The sequence below is a fragment of the Panthera leo genome, chromosome D3 (assembly GCF_018350215.1).
Source record: "Panthera leo isolate Ple1 chromosome D3, P.leo_Ple1_pat1.1, whole genome shotgun sequence".
Lineage (NCBI taxonomy): Eukaryota > Metazoa > Chordata > Mammalia > Carnivora > Felidae > Panthera > Panthera leo.
In genome coordinates, this window is record NC_056690.1 from 61078864 (window position 1) to 61098109 (window position 19246).

At 34.2% G+C, this 19246-nt stretch overlaps 1 protein-coding gene across 1 annotated transcript in view; it reads right to left on the reverse strand.

The window, feature by feature from the left end:
* LOC122203135 overlaps positions 1 to 19246 on the reverse strand; it is a 723308-nt gene that overhangs the window by 324023 nt on the left and 380039 nt on the right. Inside the window, exon 5 of the mRNA XM_042909703.1 lies at positions 15310 to 15407. Coding sequence (XP_042765637.1) covers positions 15310 to 15407 — 98 coding nt within the window. The remainder of the gene's footprint in view (positions 1 to 15309; positions 15408 to 19246) is intronic.

Genomic DNA, 19246 nt, shown 5'->3' on the forward strand with positions numbered 1-19246 from the left:
CCTGCCACAAGGCAATCAGTACTCTGATTCCTTCTTTCATCAGAGATTAGTGTTGTCAGTTCTACAATGTAATATAAATTAAATCATACAGCGTGTGCATTCATGTTTCGGGCTTTTTCATTTATCACAATATTTTTAGTGACTTTTTTAAAAAAGCAGTATTATATTTAAAGAAAAACTATTAGGATAATACAGAAAATTCTCATATATCCCATACCCTGTTTCCTCTCCGATTAACATCTAACATTAATATGGTAAATTTGTTACAATTAAACAACCAATACTGATACCCTTTTTAAATATTTTTTAATGTTTTATTCATTTTTTTTTGAGAGGGAAAGAGGCAGAGTGCGAGTGGGGAAGGGGCAGAGATAGAAGGAGACACAAAATCTGAAGCAGTCTCCAGGCTTTGAGATGTCAGCACAGAGCCCAACGCAGGGCTCCAACCCCCCAACCATGAGATCATGACCTGAGCCAATGTCAGACGCTTAACCAACTGAGCCACCAGGTGCCCCCTGATACATTATTATTAAGGGAAATCCATTCTTTATTCAGATTTCCTTAGTTTTTATCTAATGTCCTACCCAGGATGCCACATTAATTTAGTCATCATGTCTTCTTAGGCTTCTGGTTATGACGGTTTCTCAGACTTTCCTTGTTTTTGATGACCTTGGCATTTTTTAAGGTTAGTGGTAAGATAGTCTGTACACTGTTCTGCAATTGAAATTTGTCTGATGTTTTTCTCATGCATAGACTAGAATTATAAGTTTTCGGGAGGAAGACCACAGAGGTAAAGTGACATTTTTGGTATATCATATCAAGGGTGCAAACTATCAAATGGTTAATCATGATGTCAAATTGATCAGCTGTCTCAGGTAGTGGTTGTTTGGTTTCTCCACTGTAAACATACCCTTTTCCCTGTCTGCATAATAACTTGAAGTTCATCCATTTTGTTTTATGGACCAGCAGTTTGTTTCTTTGTATTGCCGAGTAGTGTTCCATTCTATGGTTATACTGTACTTTATTCAGCAATCCTATGGTCAAAAAATATTTGTGCTTTTTCCATTTGGAGCTATTTCTGAACAAGGCTGCTATGTACATTCTTGTACACATTGTGTGTGTGTGTGTGTGTGTGTGTGTGTACATACGGTTTTATCTCTCTTGAGTAAATGACTATAAGTAAAATGGTTGGATTATAAGTTTAATGTACATCTAACTTTGTAAGAAAATACTTGACCAATTCACAAAATAATTATACCATTTTACACTCCTATCAGCCAGATCTGAAAGTTCTAATTGCTTCACATCTTCCCTAACTCTTGGTATTGTGACCGCTTTAATTTTAGCCCTTCTAGTGGGTATACAGAGATATTTAATTGTGTTAAATTTTTATTTCCTTTGTGACTAATGTCATTGAGAATATTTTCATGTACTTATGGCCATTTATATTCCTTCTCTTTTAACTACTCAGCTACCACAGAAGTGCTTTCTCTACTCTCCATAGGATTTCAGTGATATCCTTGTCGAGAATCATTTGAATGTCTAAGTATGGATCAATTTCTTTGTTCTTTATTTTATTCTATTGACTTATTTTATTATCTAGCAAATATCACACTCTCCTGATTACTATTATCTTCTAATAATTCCTTACATCAGGTAGTGTAAATCCATCATATTTGGTTTTTTTTTTTATTTTAATTTTTTAACTTTTAGAAATATTTATTTTGAGAGAGAGAGAGAGCACTTGTGGGAGAGGGGCAGCCAGAGAGAGAGAGAGAGAGAGAGAAAAAGAGAGAGAGAGAGGGAATCCCAAGTAGGCTCTGTGATTTCAATGCAGAGACTGATGAGGAGCTCAATCTTACAAATCATGAGATCATGACTTGAGCCAAAAACTGAGTCAGAAGTTTAACCAACTGAGCCACCCAGGTGCCCCAAGATACTCTTCTTAAAATATAAGAAACAGTACATGACAATAATATGAGATGGGTGACAAATTTGTATGACTTGCAATAGCAATCAGATTTCATAAAAGTTTAATTTATTGACTGGATTGTTCTGAGGCACGAGGTTAGTGTGAGATTTGGTAAATACCTGTGGGATTCTATTCATGGAATTATTTTAGGTAGTTGATAAACTTCTAGTTAGAATAAAGCTAAGAGACAGTTAAAATAACTATGAGACATTATTAATAAGTTATTAAACTGATTCTCACAATGCATTTATCTGTGAAAGGAAAGGTATTTATTGGAAGAGAATTTTGATTCAGTGAAACAACCAAGATTCATTATAGGTTTCTTATTTTTGGAATTTGAAATTTTCATAATGCAGAAAATTAACTAAAAAGTACAGCTACAGAAGAACTAATAAAAATCCAACAGCAAGATGACAAAGCCATATTGATGATTACATTAAAAACAATTAGACTAAATATAAAAATAAAAGGAAGAAATTCTCAGACTGCATAAAAAGGTAATGCTAAAATGTGTGTTATTTTCAAGATATATATTTTAAATTTGAAAACACAGTTAGCTTGAAAGTAATAGTATGGAGTACATATCATGAAAATCACAATCATAAGAAAGTGAGAAAGCTCAAATAATGAATTATAAAGTCATCTTTGAAACAAGGAAAATAACCAATAAAAAAGATGTATAGCCAAGGGTGCCGGGGTGGCTCAGTTGGTTAAGTGTCTGACTGCTGTCCAAGTCATGATCTCATTGTTTGGTTCTTGAGTTTGAGCCTGGCATCAGGCTTTCTGCTGTCAGGTCAGAGCCCGGTTCAAAGATCCTCTGTCCTTTTTTCTCTCTGCCCCTCCCCCATTCTCATTCTCATTCTCATTCTCATTCTCATTCTCATTCTCTCTCTTTCTCTCTCTAAAATATAAATAAACATTTAAAAAACATGTAATAAAAAATGTATAATGATAAGTGCATCAATTAATCAAGGTAACATAATAATCCTAAATGTCTATGCATTTAATAACAGAATTTCAAATTAAATGAATCTGAAATAATTTAAAGGAGAAATACAAAATACATAATTATACTTGAAGATTTTAACATGTGTCTCTTGTCTTTTGATAATTGATAGAAAAAGAGGCAAAATGAGTAAGAATATAGAAGACTTGAACAACACTAATAAACAATTTGACCTAAGTGGACATTTATAGTGAACAAAAAAAAAAAAAAAAAAAGCCAAAGTCAGACTTTTCAAATATACATGGAGTATTCTACAAGATAAACTATATTCTTAGTCAAAGGAACAGATAGCAAAAAACAAGGAAATACAAATTGTGTTCTGACCAAAACGTAATGATGTTACAAACATTTTTTTAATGCTTAGAGAATCCCTAGTGTGTGAAAATTATAAAAAGTCTAAGTCAAAGAAGAAGTACAAAATAAATTAGAAAATATTCTGAAATAATTATAACAAAATGAATGAAAACAAAATACCAGTTTTTGTGATTCAGTTAAAATAATGTTTAGATTAACATTTTTATATGCAAATATTTATATTAGAAAAGAATAAAGCACTGAAATCAGTGATGTAAACTTCTATATTAAGAAGCTAGAAAAAGAAGAGCAAATTAAATCCAGAGTAAGTAGAAGATAAAAACTAATTAGAAGAAAGCAGAAATCAATGATGTAGAAAGCAAAGCACAGCAGAGAAATGAATAAAATTATACTGCCTATTGAGATTGGTTAGAAAACAAAGAGAGAAAACATAAATGAACAATGGTAGGAATGAAAGAGCAGACACGTATCATTAAAGGTTCTGTAGGTATTAAAATTATAATAAAGAAATTTATGGTTAATTTTATGCCGATAAATTCCACCACTTGGAAGAAATGGATTAAAAAGAAACAAAGTACCAAAGAGACTCAAGGAGAAATAGAAAATCTAAACAGCTCTGTGTATTAAAGAAAATGAATTCATAATAAAAAAAAGTTTCCATAAAGAAAAACTAGGTTTCTGATGGCTTGTCTGTTGAAATTTAACATGTATCTAAGGACAAAATAATATTATTTTATAGGAAGTCTTTCAGCAAACATAAAGGAAGAGGAAATTCTTACTCATTTTTTGACATCAGCACAATCTGGAAGCCACAACCAGACAAAAACATTACAATAAAAATACAGACCAAAAATAATATAAGCATGTTTTTTAAATATTAGAAAATGGAATGAAATATAAAGAGATAACTCATAATTAGGTGAAATTTCTCAGAGGAATGCAAGGTTGGTTGGTTTAATACTTGAAAATCATTCAATGTAATTCAAAACATTAACAGAATAAATGATTAAATTTATATGATCTTCTCAATATATGCAGAAAAAGTATCTGGCAAGATTTCCCACATTTATAATGAAAATTCTCAGCAAGCTAGGCATAAAAGGAAATTCAACAATCTAATCAAGAGCATTTACAAATAACTTACACTTTGCATCATACTTAATGATAAAAATTTGTATACATTGTCCCTAATATTTGGAAAAACACAAAGATGTACCCTTCATACCTCTATTTAACATTACAGTGGAGGTTCTACTTTGAAAAATAAGTGGGTAAGGAAAAAATTATAAGTAAAACTATCTTTAAACAGTGATGTTTATTATTTTGGTTAAAAATATTAAGGATTCTATCAGTCTAGCAAAACATTTACAAAGATGAATATAAAAAATCAATTGTATTTCTATATTTTAGCAGCAAAAACAGGGAAATAATTTTTTAAATCTACAAACATTCGAAATACCTAAAAATTAAAAATATATATGTGCATAACTTATCTAATAAAAGGTATAAATCGTTGCTAAATTAGAGTAAATAATAACTTAACAAATAGAGAATTAAATCCTATCCTTGTTTTGAAACTCAATACGTCTATAATATTGATTCTTACCAAATTTATCAATAGATTCAATGAAATTCTAAACAGAGGCCCAACATACTCTTTGTAGAAATTAACAAATAGATCCTAAAACATGCATGGAAATATGAACTGATTTTAACTCACAGTTCCTGAGATGGAGCCCTAAGTCACTTGGGCTCAAGCTGACAGTGAGGAGCCTACTTTGGATTCTCTCTCTCTTTCTCTCTCTCTCTCTATCTTACTTTGAGTAAAGGACTTTTGTGCAAGTAGTTTATTTAGGAGATGATCAAGGGAATAGGAGTGAGGGATCAAGGACTGTTAATTAGGAAAAGTGGGAAAGCCAATCTAAGCGTAAGCCTCTGAAGTGACCACTGTGGACCATAAGGGTTGGGAATACCTATAAAACATATAAAATGTCACACAAACTTTGGCTCTCTAAAGGATGGGAAGTGAGAGCTTTTATATACTCACTGCTTGAAGGTTACCCTAGAAGAAATATCCTTGCACTTCCAGGCTACCCTAGTGAGAGACGAGTGGGCTCCCACATCATGGGACAAACCTCAAGGCAGGAACACCTCAGGTATGAACGTTTATAGCACAATGTGAATTCAAACTGGCGTAATTACAGCTTAGAGCAGAGGCGCAATAGCATACCTAATTGTAGGTCAACATAAAATTCTGATTCAAAAGCTTGGAAAAAGAAGTTAACTTAAAAAAATAGACAAGTGGTTACAAAAAACACTATTAGATTATCCTAAACTAACAAATTTAGAAAGTTTATACAAGCACCTGAGATTAGAATGAGAAAGAAAATCTTCCTTGGGGAGTCCTTGCAGCAGGAGAGATTACATCTCTGGCTGTGAGGAAGTTCACCCTTTGCCAGAACTAGCTGAATTCAGTAAATTCAAATTTCGGAAAAACAACAGGAGGCTAAGGAAGTGAGAGTCTAGAATGGAATCATTGTAAACCGTTTAAACAACAACAACAAAAACGTACACATGGTAAGGAAACTGGAGAATTCAGGTGCAAATGGTCAAAACCTTGATCATAGGGTTTGACATCTCAAAGAGAAAAGAAAATAATTTGGAAAGTAATGAAAAGTCACTGGGAGTGGGAAAGGAGAATACAAACAGGAAAAAACTAAGGTAGTCCTTTCCAGAGTAAAGCTAACTAGGATTGTGTTGTCATTTACACTATTATTAAACTTAGGGGTTATTTCCAAATACATACCAGAGTATGGTATATAGATTTCAATCAATCACTAGTGACATTGATTTCATCATACAGATTTGAGACTTGGGAAAGCATTTAGATAGATCATAGCTTTTTTCATTAGGTATTGATTACAAAAGTATTTTGGGGCACCTGGCTGGCTCAGTCAGTGGAGTGTGTGACTCTTGATCTTGGGGTTGTAAGTTTGAGCCCCATGTTGTTTGTAGAGATTACTTAAAATAAAATATTTTCAAAAAAAGTATTTTGTAAGTCTATCACATAATTAATAAGATCTTTATGAATGTTAAGATATGTAGAACATACCATATATTGACTATATGTCATAATTAGTAAACACAGTATATATATATTCATACATACATACATAACATACACAGCCATGTGGGGCACCTGGCTGGCTCAGTCCGTAAAGTATATGACTCTTGATCTTGGGGTTGTGAGTTTGAGTCCCACATTGGGTATAGAGAACCCTTAAAAATAAAGTGTTTATATATATATATATATATATATATATATATATATATTTAATTATATAATATATAATTATATATTATATAATTATATAATATATAAATATTTAAATATATAAATATATATATATATACACACACGCACACACACACAGATCCATGTACTTTGTGTTATTCTAAATTCAAATTTTGTTTAGTTTAAAGATAAACAGACTAAAGTACCCTAAATTCTCTTTGGAACTAGACATTTCCTAATTTATGCACAAATAATTTATTCAATATTAAAAGACATTGTTCACGATTACCTTAAGCTACTTAGTAATGTTTGACATTGATGATAAAACACGCAAATTATAATAATGAGATGTGATTTTAGTTTTTTGGGTGTGTGACTGGAATTTGTAAATTAAAACTTCCATACTAAAAATAGTCCTAATTTCTTATTAGATCACCATCAAGCATTGACTATTTGAATCAGTCCTTTGACTAGAGTTGATATTAACAAAATACTGAGTATGAATCCTAACAAGGACACCATGAACACACATACTTTGTTTCCATATGGCTTGAGTTATAGCCACTTGTCTATGCACATTGCACCTTTATGCATTCGGAATACATTGTTAGGTAAATATTTTAACCAGAAAACATTCATATGATGAAGTATACCTCTCTGACTCTAAACATAAGTACAATTTTAATAGGAGAAAAAATGGTATCCTTGGGTAATTTGGCTGTTGTGTTGTTTTTTTTTTTTTTTTTGTCCTGGTTTCCAGTGAGTGCCAAAACTCAGAAAAATGAGCAGTTCTGAATTTAACCCTTATGAAGGGTAAAACCATTGTAACATTTCACTGCCCTCTACAGGATGCAAATATAAGTTGTTTGGGTGGAACTTTCTTGTCTGCACATAATTTCAAAATGAAACTCTCAAGCAAGGATCCAGAATTTAAAACAGCAGTGGCAAAGCAAAGGAGCGTGCAAGAGATGCAAACTGAGTTTTCTGTAAAATTAATGAATTTGTGAAGACATATAGTACTCAGCAAGATTTCCCCAAAATGAAAATATGCAACAACAAAAATTCCACAGTATGATAAGGTGGCAATAACACATAAGAGGTTTTATGAATTGTTAGAATGAGAAAGGAAAGGGGGGAGGGGGAGAGAGAGAGAAGGGCAGGAGAAAGGGAAGGAAAGTGTTATTGAAAATAAGTGGGTGTTATTCTTTGATCTCGTTTTTTCTCTTTTTGTTTGTTTAATTTCACTTGATTGCAAAAATGAAAAGTGTCTGCAAAATGATGGATTAATTAGAAGAACATGGAACCATTATTTTTCTTACAAAGACAAAAAAAGTTTTATCCTTATAAGATCCCATCCAAAGCCTTCACTCTGCACCGTAGTGGGTTTTGAAAGTCATTTACATAATAGCTAACAAAAATGTACTCAGCAAAACACTGGGCTTTCTAAACACAGGAGATAATTATGTTGGAAGAATGATATTCCATTGCCATCTCCATTTTCAAGATACATTTATTCTCCCTGTACACAGCATAGAACAACCAAACACATATTAACATATATTGCGTAGGTGTGCGCCATTAGAGTGACAAGGTACAGGCAGTTGGGGCTGATGGGGGCTAAGGCAGAGCAAAAGCCAGGAAGGAAAGAAATACTGCATTCTATTCCTGGCATATATGTACCACCTGAATGGTATTTTTCATTATCTCCTGCACTGGGAACATTCTATTATTCCACTGGGAAGTCATAGCAGAAGAGATATAATTATCAGCAGAGTAATGGGGATGCTCTAGCTAATGGCCAGCTATTCAAATATCTCAATATAATCGTCTTGCCCAATCTCTCCCCATTGCATACTCTTCTGGAGAAACTCATCATTTTTTCCACTTACTCCAGCATAATGAATTCATTTTGCATTTTCTTTGTGAGAAATTAAGAGGAATCGCAATATAATGTGTTGACATTTGAAATTCTGCACAGAAAAGTTTAGGCTGGCAATTTAGTTTAATCGCAAGCTAGCAGGGAGAGACTGCTTATTAAATTAGTTCCCTGTGTACAGAATGTGTATTTTCTTTATAAACCTTTGCCTTTGTACCTGAATTTAGATTTTCTGCCCCTTCTTTGTAAGTTCAGTTTTCTCAAAAGAAAAAATAATGTCCCAAACTTAAGGAGTGTGTTCTTTGAGCCTTTTTCTCCCCCCATGGTCAAAATTGTTGACATCAGAGATGAGCATTGAGTAAGAGGCCCTTGGGAAAAGTGAAAAATAAATAAGAAGTTGCCTTTAAGCAAAGCCTTCAAAGTGTATTTTCTTTTTCTGCAATATTAAACCACTCATTTTGGTCACTCTTGGGAAAGATTCTTTCTCCCTATTAGATTGAAGTTCTGTTTGTTCAGAAGCTTGAGTAACCATTTCCATATTTTTTTCCTCTTTTTTTTTAGAGTTTCAACTCATTTTCTCTAATAAGACTTGTAAACTGCTAATTAAAGAGCCTCTCCACTTTCTCTAGGGAATGCCAGATATCCGAGCAGGTGGTAACATGAACAAGTGATAAAAAACTGCTATTGAAATCATTGCATTGGAAGAGAATTTGGCTTTCCTTTCATCCTAACCTTGAAGCTTTGCTAAGATCCAGCATTTCAGGGGTGAGAGGCAAGTTTAGGTGTGAAACGTGTGTCATCGGTTGACGGGGAGCAAGATTTTTTTTATTTATTTTTTTATTTTTTAAGAAGATTTTAAAAAAAGGGTGTCTCATTTTGATTACCTTCCTATCATGTCTCACAGTCTTTCCATTTGCTTCTTATAAAGTAATTTTTATATCCAAACAGATATTGTGTTCACATAGCACCTTAAAATTTTGTAAAGAAGACACACATTTGGGAAAATATAGTCAGAGGGAGTATCCATTCCTGTAATTGCCTCTAGTCCTTTTTGAACGGCACAAACATTAGAACTCCCTGAGCTCATCAGAGGCTGCTGGGAAGTGGTATGAGAGAAAGACAACATGGCCTTCACCTCAGCACGGGGAATAAAAGGCCACCCTAGAAACTAACATGCAGCCTGCAGAATTACTCTGGAGTCTGTGAGAGTTAGTCTCACTACACTCTCTGGATCTGTCACCATCCCGTCCATACCTACTCTTCATCTTGCAAAAGGTATCTGGTTTCCCTCTACTTCATGAACCATACTTGGCAGCTAAGGCTATGCCTGGCCACTGCAAGTCCTTCAATATTAGTCTAAAATTTTACATTCTTACTTCAATTACAAGTCTCTTGCAATCTTTTTACATTAATGTTCTGTTGAATGTCATTCTTCTTCTTTTTTTCCTTTACTCTGTATATTATCATCATCAATAAAATTCACTGCTATTTCTTTAACTGTCAAATAGTTCTATGCCCTAACTGTTATAATATGGGATTTGTTACTTTGTTTGGAAGATGGTCTCTTGGTCTAAAATGTGGTATTTTCCTTAAGAAAGATGGTTAGATCTTTCATAATAAAGACATTGCATAAAAGGACACTGACTCAATTTATGTTTGGAGGTCTTCCATAAGCTAAAGGAAATTGAAAAGGAAGTAAAGGGAAGGAAGCTCACTACAACTCTCAAGGTATGACAGTGAACTTGCTCCATATGTGTGTTACTTAAAACTGATTATGATGCCGTGAGGTTTTCAAATCCACAATTTGTTTTGCATTACTAACAGAGAAGCCAAAATTACTGGGGGGTATATGAGCGACTGCAAAGGTATATATATATGTTCAAGAACACAGTCATGAAAAAAAGCAGCTCTGGTTTATAATATAAAAGACAATAAGTTATTACAGCAAGAACACTTGATCTCGAGTCAGCAGCCTGAGTTCTAGTCTTAAATCTAGTCCTTGCTAACCAGCTATGTGACCTTGGGGCTATGAATCATAAAGCCTCCAATTCATCCAGAAAATGAGGAAGTTAGATTTGATTTTGTGCAATACTACTTCCAATTTGAAGCATCTCTAATTACATTATTTGGATTTAAAGTATCTTTCTGAAAACCCGGCTATTAATGGACAGCAGACATAAATTATAATCCATAGTAGTTTAATTTTAAATGATTCATTTTAAGAAGTTTCTGATAGGTAAAGAGGAAGTGATGTAATTAACTACAGGGAGGTTCAGTGAAGGAATATGGCAAATTGGATCAAGCAATGCATCATTAGGGATTTATTGAATGTCTCCTGCCTTAAATATTATGAAAGATAAAAAATATTTTAAAATATTTGAAATGACCTCTTTCTTTAATTTCCCCCTCTTTAGGAGGAGGGTGAAGTACAACCCTTTATAAAATTATGAAGCAAAGAAGTGACAAACAGTATAGTTCTATGAAGAGATACAGTAGAATTTTAGATAATGATGTAAATGAAGCAGCCTTATGGGAACAATTAGGGTCTGATAAAGTTTTAGAATTATTGGTGGTACTAAAATGAATAAAGAACAGAGTCTGCTTGGTTCAGTCAGGGAAAAGAGACTCTGTTAAACTTCACCTAGAGGTTATAGGGAGGTTCTCTAATATAGTGTTCAGTAACAATGGGTAGGGAGGAAAAAGCCCTAGACATAACTAGGAACCTTAAATGGTTCGAACATATTTTGGAAGAATTGATGACAATGAATATTAAAATTCCATAAATGTATAGTTCACAAAAACAGAGGACCTATCAAGACATAAAACTAGTAGATTTTCTTTTCCTACAGACTTTACTCTGGAGCTGCTCTTTGGCATGACCTAGAATATATTTCCTTGTATTAACAGACATGAGGGGGTGCCTGGGTGGCTTAGTCAGCTAAGTGTCTGACTTCGGCTCATGAGTTCAAGCCCCACATCAGGCACTGTGCTAACAGCTCAGAGCCTGGAACCTGCTTCAGATTCTATGTCTCCCTCTCTCTCTGCTCCTCTCACACTCACGTTCTGTCTCTCAAAAATAAATAAACATTAAAAAATTTTTTTTAAAAACAGACATGGGTACCTGACCAAGGGAATTACAGAGAAATATAGAGATTGCTCTTATGCTGTTCCTTATAACTTCTCAGGTTACAGTGGCGCTATGATAATTTCATCATGTACTCAATTTTACCGACATTTTTTTCCTATTATGAAAAGATGTGTTGATGTTATTTTAAATAGCTGCAGCTAGAAAAAAAATACAAACTTTTCTATATAAGTCTAAAGAAAAAATTTAAATGAAAAAAGAAATAGATGTATAAGCCATGTTTGATTCTATTGAAGCAAGCAGGAGGGAGAGTGCAAATAATTTTCTGTGGCCCTTTGGGTTCTTAGTAAATAATTTACAGCAGTTGTCTTCAAACATTTTTGCTCATGTACCACTAAGACTTTTGAAAAACTAATTTACTCTGTCACGTACTTTTAAGTTGACATTAAAATTTTCATCATAAGCTCATACTTATGATACAGATTACAAAATAAATACATTATAAATGTTGACGTTTAAATATAAAATTGTTAAATCATTCTATTAAATATATCTAATGAAATCTGAATACTGGATAGGATTTGAAAGCTGCCATCATTATGAAAACAGTAGATGACATGAATTTCCTTTGCAATATTAAATTTTCAGTTTCTTTTTTCCTCCATGAATTTGTTTCTGTTCTATATTCCCCAAAGAATTTTAGCCTTTAATACATTTTTATGTTTAAAAGTTTTTTATTGATTATCCTATCATCTTTGTCTGAAACACAATTATGCATGTAAAGTGTATTTAATATTTTACTCCTCTGACTATAAAGCTCTAAGAATCAAAAATTTCTTCTCAATCAAGTTACAATAATTATCATTAATACACAATTGATCAAAATAATACAAATAAATCACAAACTTTAATAATATTTAACATAAAATACAAAAGTTCATTAGAATAGCATCTCTTAATGAGATAGATGGATCTAGGTATTTTTTCCCTGCTATTTCATGGATGAATTCTACTCATTGCTACCATGAGATAGTGCTTATCATCAATTTCCCTGATTACTATCCTTTAAAAAAGATGTGAGTACTATTTAACCTAATGGGCAATGCAGGACTTAATATATAAAAAGGTCAATGTCAAAACAATCAGCCCATTAGAACCATCCTTTTGTTAGAAAAAGTTTAACTTTATTTTTAAATTTAAAACAAAGTGTTCATACATACCTCAACCTCACAACATCACATTCTGGATTTTCACTGATATAAATTAATGGATGACAGATATATAAAAGATAAAGTCACAAAGTTTTGACTTGAGTTTTTGGTCTGAATGAAATAAGGCCCACTGCATTCAGTTCTTCACTTAAATTTTCTTTGTTTGATTCTCAGGACCTGCCTTTTAGCAGCCAGGTGCTCTTTTAGATAGTCTGGGGACGGAAGAGTGAAGGTCACAGTATGAAAATTACGTCACACTCCCCATCCTATAACATATCAAAATTTAGAACATTTCAACTCAAGTCAAAATACCCTTTCCAATGCCATACTCTGTCCTTTTCATGTTTATTTTTTGGGGAGAGAGAGAGACAGAGACAGAGAGCATGAGTGGGCAAGGGGGAGAAAGAGAGGTAGACACAGAATCTGAAGCAGGCTCTAGGCTCTGGGCTATCAGCACAGAATCTGATGCAGGGCTCGAATTCATGGAAGGACGAGATCATGACCTGAGCAGAAGTCTGACGCGTAACTGTATGAGCCACCCAGGAGCCCTGCTATATTCTAACAGAATATATATAAGACAGAAATATATATAAGACAGTGATAACAAGAAAAGTCTATTTTTGTACTTTAGGGATGACAATATTTTGAATATGTCTAGAAGTTTTTATGTTCTGTGTGATGATCCATTGAGATGTATAGTTTTCCAGCAGGAGAAGAACAGCAAGCAAATAGGTGAATGGCCCTCAGATACTTTCTTGGGAAGATCAATTTTAGAATAAAGAAGGCATACATAAAGTTGAGGATCTGGAAATGTATTCCTTAAAATTATTGGTGCCCAATTATCCCAAGAAAGACTGTGTACTCCCACAAAGGTATTCACCAGTATGAAACCTACTCCAGAAGAGAAGACTCCACTTCTACCCCTAAGAATACTTTACTTCCATGATGACAGTCTTTATTTCCTCATCTCAGCATAAACCCATCTCTGATTACCAACCTTAACAATGTGTCATGTGCTCTAAATCTATTGTATAATTTAACCCTTCCATTTCTCCTAGATCTTTAAATTGGGATTATTATTCACAATGTATAGCTATATAAAACTGAGGCTTGGGGCCCCTGGGTGCTTGGTCTGTTAAGCGACCAACTCTTGGTTTCTACTCAGGTCATGATGTGGTTTGTGACTTTGAGCCTTGCATCAGGCTCTGCAATGACAGTGCAGAACCAGCTTGGGAGCCTTTCTCTACTCTGTCTCTCTGTTCCTCCCCTGCTTTTTCTCTCTCTCCAAATAAATATGTAAAAAAAAATGAGGCTCAAGGAAATCAAGTAAGTTGTTCATGATTTCATTAAAAAGAAAAGGAGACCCAATCTTCCTAACCCCAACAATACGCACCCCAAATCCTCTGTCACTTCAAACAATGAAAAAGTTGTGCTTTGTAAGTTTTGAAGAATCTACAGCTGTAATATCCTGGAACCTAGGACGGCAGCTGGGATAGAGCTTTTAATGACAGTGGCATTTTAGCCTGAAAATAAAGCCAACACTTGACTTTATTTGAAAAGGTTATCTCATCTTCCTGAAACTTCTTCCTCAAAGTGGCCATCAAATTTTGAGTAACATTAACATTTTTTTTACTTTAAAGAGTTAAAAAAATAGTAGCATAGTCCCCAGATTTTTCCCACCTGGGCGTCTCCAGTTATGCTAGTCAACATAACATTTTGTCAAGTGGAATTTTATGATTTCTTATTGTGTAATTCCTATAGCTATTGATTTCTTTGAACAGTGAAGAATGTGCTGCTGGGAAATCCTCCCTGTTGTGTGTGTGTGTGTGTGTGTGTGTGTGCGTGTGTGTAAGTATGTTGATGGAATTTGGGTAGTAAGGTGGGGAAGAAAACATTTGTTTAATTTTTGTCCTCTCACCTAAACCATATATTTTGCCTTGAGAGATTCTCATAACAGAGAAGTCAGTTCTGTGCTCTGCTTTTTTCATAAAGATGACACACTAATTTTCACTTCAAAGCCTGGCAGTTTGTAAGCTTGTCTTACAACATTAATTTTGGGAGCCATCTTCCAATGTCTTTCAGGGAGACATTAACAGTCAACTGTGTTTGGCTTGTGAAAATAGAGAAAATGCTTCTAAAACACAGAAAATAGAGAGAAAGAGAAATGAAGCTTTAAGCAGTTAAAAATCAAATGCTTAATTCTGGTGCACTACATATCAATAAAAGTAAAAGGAGAACTTGGTGGAAAACAGAAACATAATGTCATGCAGTTAAAAACTTTTTGTTTTGTTTTTAACAAATACTATTAGTGTGGAGTTGGCACATAGAAAGTGGGATTGTTACACACACACACACACACACACACACACACACACACACGGGATGTCTACTGTTTCTTTGCAGAATTGAAAGCAACCTGAACTTTTATAGGCTATTTTTAACACATTCTATTTAAAGTTTTGGCAGAATTACAAACTTCATTACTGTATGTCATTTTCTAAATAGAAATGTAAACTCATTTTTAAAAAGAGTAAGGAACACAATCTTACCATATAAAAGTTCCTTTGCTCCTGTTCTCTGGGATCCTTTTCTTCTTCATGATGTATCTTAAGCATGTTTCTCCCCAGCTGAAACTGGTACTGGGCTTCTGCATGGGCCAAGAAGAAAATCACTGTTTCCAAATTGCACCCACCTCTAACTTACGTTCTTTTTCTCCCACACCTTTTCATAATCTTTGGGTCCAAAGGGCCCTCTCCTTCCTTTTCAGTAATTTTGGCCCCTTGTATGTGTCATGACTTGACCCCTGGTTTTTATGGACTGTGCCGTGTAAAACCCAAACAAGCCTATGAAGTAGGTAAGGGTAAGAAATAGGCTAAAAATGTGAAGTAAATTATATGCAGCCCCACATTTATATGTGTTGGAAGCAGGATTTAACTTTACAAGGTGTGGACTACAAGGGTTGTACTCTGATAATCCAGGAACATGGAATTAGGGGTTCAAGTATGTTAATTCTAGTTTCAGCTCCATTGCTACCTTTGGTCATGGTAAAATTGACATTGTGAGCCTCGGGATACTTAGCTAAAAAACATACCCAATGATGTTTAAGTTCTCCTCCATTTCTTGCTATTGTCATCATTACTACAATTTATGGAGTAGTATTTACTTACATTAGCTAAAATTGAGGCTATATGCACACTGATTTGCAAACATGTTATTTACTCCTTGTAGCATTACTTTGAGAAATTATTGATTTTAGAAATGATGAATCTGGCAGTATGTTACTTATCAAAGTGGTATAACTTTGAGAATTAGAACCAGAATTCAAACTGAGGCCTGACTGCTTGAGTATCCAGACTCTTATTCATAGTTCCCCCCCGTCCTGTTCTCAGATTCCTTCAGACACAAGGGTTCAGAAAACAAAAAAGGGTTGGATATCCTGGAAGGCCCATAGTGGGGTAGAAATTGAATAGTACCTCAATGACAAGTTGTCTCATCAGCAAGGGGGAAAAGCAAGGGGAAACCAATTTGAAAAATGCCTTATTCTCAGAAACAAACCTAACACGTGTAAGTACAAATATAAAGTGCATGCAGAATCAGAAGAAAAGAATAAACCAACTTCATTTAAAAAGACTTAATATAAAATCCCAATCTTACTTTTTTTTGGTCTTCCCCTTTTCAGCACACTTGTAACAAAAATGTCTCTGTATCCTTCCCCACACCTAAGATTGTATGTACATCAGAAATTATAGAAGAAATCTGTGCAATATTTACAGAACCAAGAGGTAACACTGAAATATACAGAGGAAAAAAATATACAACTAAAGAGAATGCTGAACAGGAAGCAATCTTGAGATTCACAGAGTCCAATCTTGCTCAGAGAATGTTATCTTCATGATCTGCAAGGTTTCATCAAAAAGAGAAAACTAAAAATAGAAAGTGTGGGTTAAGTGAGTGGGATATATAGCTTAAAAAAAAGGAAGAAAACTACTCACAGCTTAAAGGTTTAGAAAACTCTCTGCCACAAGATCTGAAAGAATAAATTACATCAAGAGCTGTTTTAGTGTTTTCCTTATTTTGGGGGAGTGCAGGGTGGATTGATTTGGAGTGACCTATGTTTAAAAGCCTTGGTATTCTTGAAAACAGAACAGTTCTATTGCACAACCCTTCCCCTCCTTCCTCTCCCCCTCCTCCTCCCCACAGTACAAAGCAGCAACTTTTATACAATCTGACTTCTCAACTCCTGTCTTATTTTCTCAACACAACAGGACAGCCATCTATCGTGTTCCTGCTCCATATGACCTTCCTGCCGTTCCCATATTTCCGGTTTTTCTGACTTCTTTCTTCTCTACTCACAGAGGTTTAAGTACATGGAGGTAGGGCTGGGGAAGTGGAGGTGAAGGTTGAGAGAGAAGCTGTGAAATCATGCAGCCATTCACTATGAATTTTGAGTTCATGCCTATAACATGATCTGCTAATAACAGGCTACCATGTCTCCATAGCACACAATGCATTGTTTGTTTAAACAACCTCCCTACACCCCTCCCTGCCAAAAAAAAAAAACAAAACAAAAAACAAAAAAACAAAAAAAACTACCGATGACAAAATAAGACATTTTGCCCAATTCAAATTGAAGCAATGCCCCAGTGGATTGTGAAAAGCCAGCTGTTGAATTTGAAGAATACTGACTAACAGATAAAAAGAAAAGGAGTGAGGAGGAGATTACAGGCAGGCTTCAGTGTCCTCTCAACATCTCAGGTGAAGGACTATACAGAGGAATTCTGACAGGGTCAACTTGTACCATTAATCTGGCCCCTTGTATTAAGTACTGATTCATTCATGAAATTGCAGTAGGCAATATTCTAGAAAGTTCTCTGAACAGGTTACCATATCATCAACTCACTCGGTTAATGACTTTGCAACATATTTCAAGAAGGCAATAGAATATTTTGTGAATTACACTCTAGTATTTCCATGAATAAATCGATTCTATCAGCATCTGCATCCTTTTTTAAAAAATTTTCTGTTACATTTAAGGGAGTGCCAATCCTTCAAAGATTAACCCCCTTTTATGCCCTATATCTAAGTATCATAGGTATCCTTGCTCCTTGAGAGATACAATTGTTTTAGAGGAGATATTTCCTTTATCCCATGTTTCTCTGTACCAGATCATTCTTAGAAAGCATTCAAGCCCCTGATATCTAGTCTTGTATCCAGGAACCATATGTGATTATAGAGCACTTGAAATGTAGCTACTATATATTGAAATGTATGGAAGTGTAAAATACACAGCAGATTTCAAAGACTTTTTACCAAATACAAAAAAGTAAAGTGTTAATAATTGTTTTATACCTTTTACATTTTAAAATGATAATTTTACTATAGTGAATTAGTAAAATATAGTATTAAGTTAATTTCATCAGTTTCTTTTACTTCTTAATATGCCTACTACAGTGTTTAAAATTGTGCATGTGCCTTTTGCTTTTCTTTTTTACTTTTTGGTCATGCTCTTGTTTTGTTTTTGTTTTTGTTTTTGCTTTTGGTGCAGCATATCCTCCAATAGTTTCCTACAAGAACTCTCATTAGAAATTTCCTGAGTCCTTTCATGTCCAGCCACATGTGTACATGACAGGTTTTGTCTTAGTTTCTATTTCCCTCACTATTTAAAGAAAAGTTCTCCAAAAGATAGCTTCAGCATCCTTGCCTTCAAAAGTAGTCTATGTGCTAAGGACTTCCAAAGTTAAATCTTTAGGACATAACGTATCAAAAATTTGAGACTATTGTATCATGCTTCTTATTGGACATATTTACTTGAAAGATATTTCATGGACATCTTAAATATAACTATAATCCTTGATATACACACATAAGCCCACTTACATAAACACAGACTTGTTTGCCATGCAAACTTACAGCAAACCATACCATGCAATACCTTGTTTCTCAAGTCAGAAACCTAAGACACTTCCTTGATGCCTTTCTTCAGGACAATCTGTATCCAAGTCCTATTTTTCTGCCTCAAAATGTTTTCCTAACCTGACCATTCATTTCCATTTCTAGTGGAATCACTTTTGTCCAAGCCTCCACAACTGCATTCCAGGACGATTTCTTAACTGGACTTCAGGGTTTTACTCTTGTTCTCTACCAACCCATTCCCTACAACCAGAAGAGAAAAGAGGTCATTTCAAACATAAAATGTTGAAAATCTTTAACCTCACTCAAAATTAAGTACAGACTCATGAACATGACTTATATGATTTCTCCTGTTATGATATCATCCAGCCTCTCCAATCTTTTCTCATACCACTTTCCACCTTGCACACTCTGCTTTAGCTCCTCCTAGAAATCAGTCATTCTTTGGTCTCCTCTCAAAATTACCAAATTCTTTCCTGCCTCTGGGTTTTTACCATGCCATTCTCTAGAATCTTCCCTATCTTTTGCATGACTCCTTTCCAACACTGAGACTTCGCTTGGATACCTCTCTTTGTT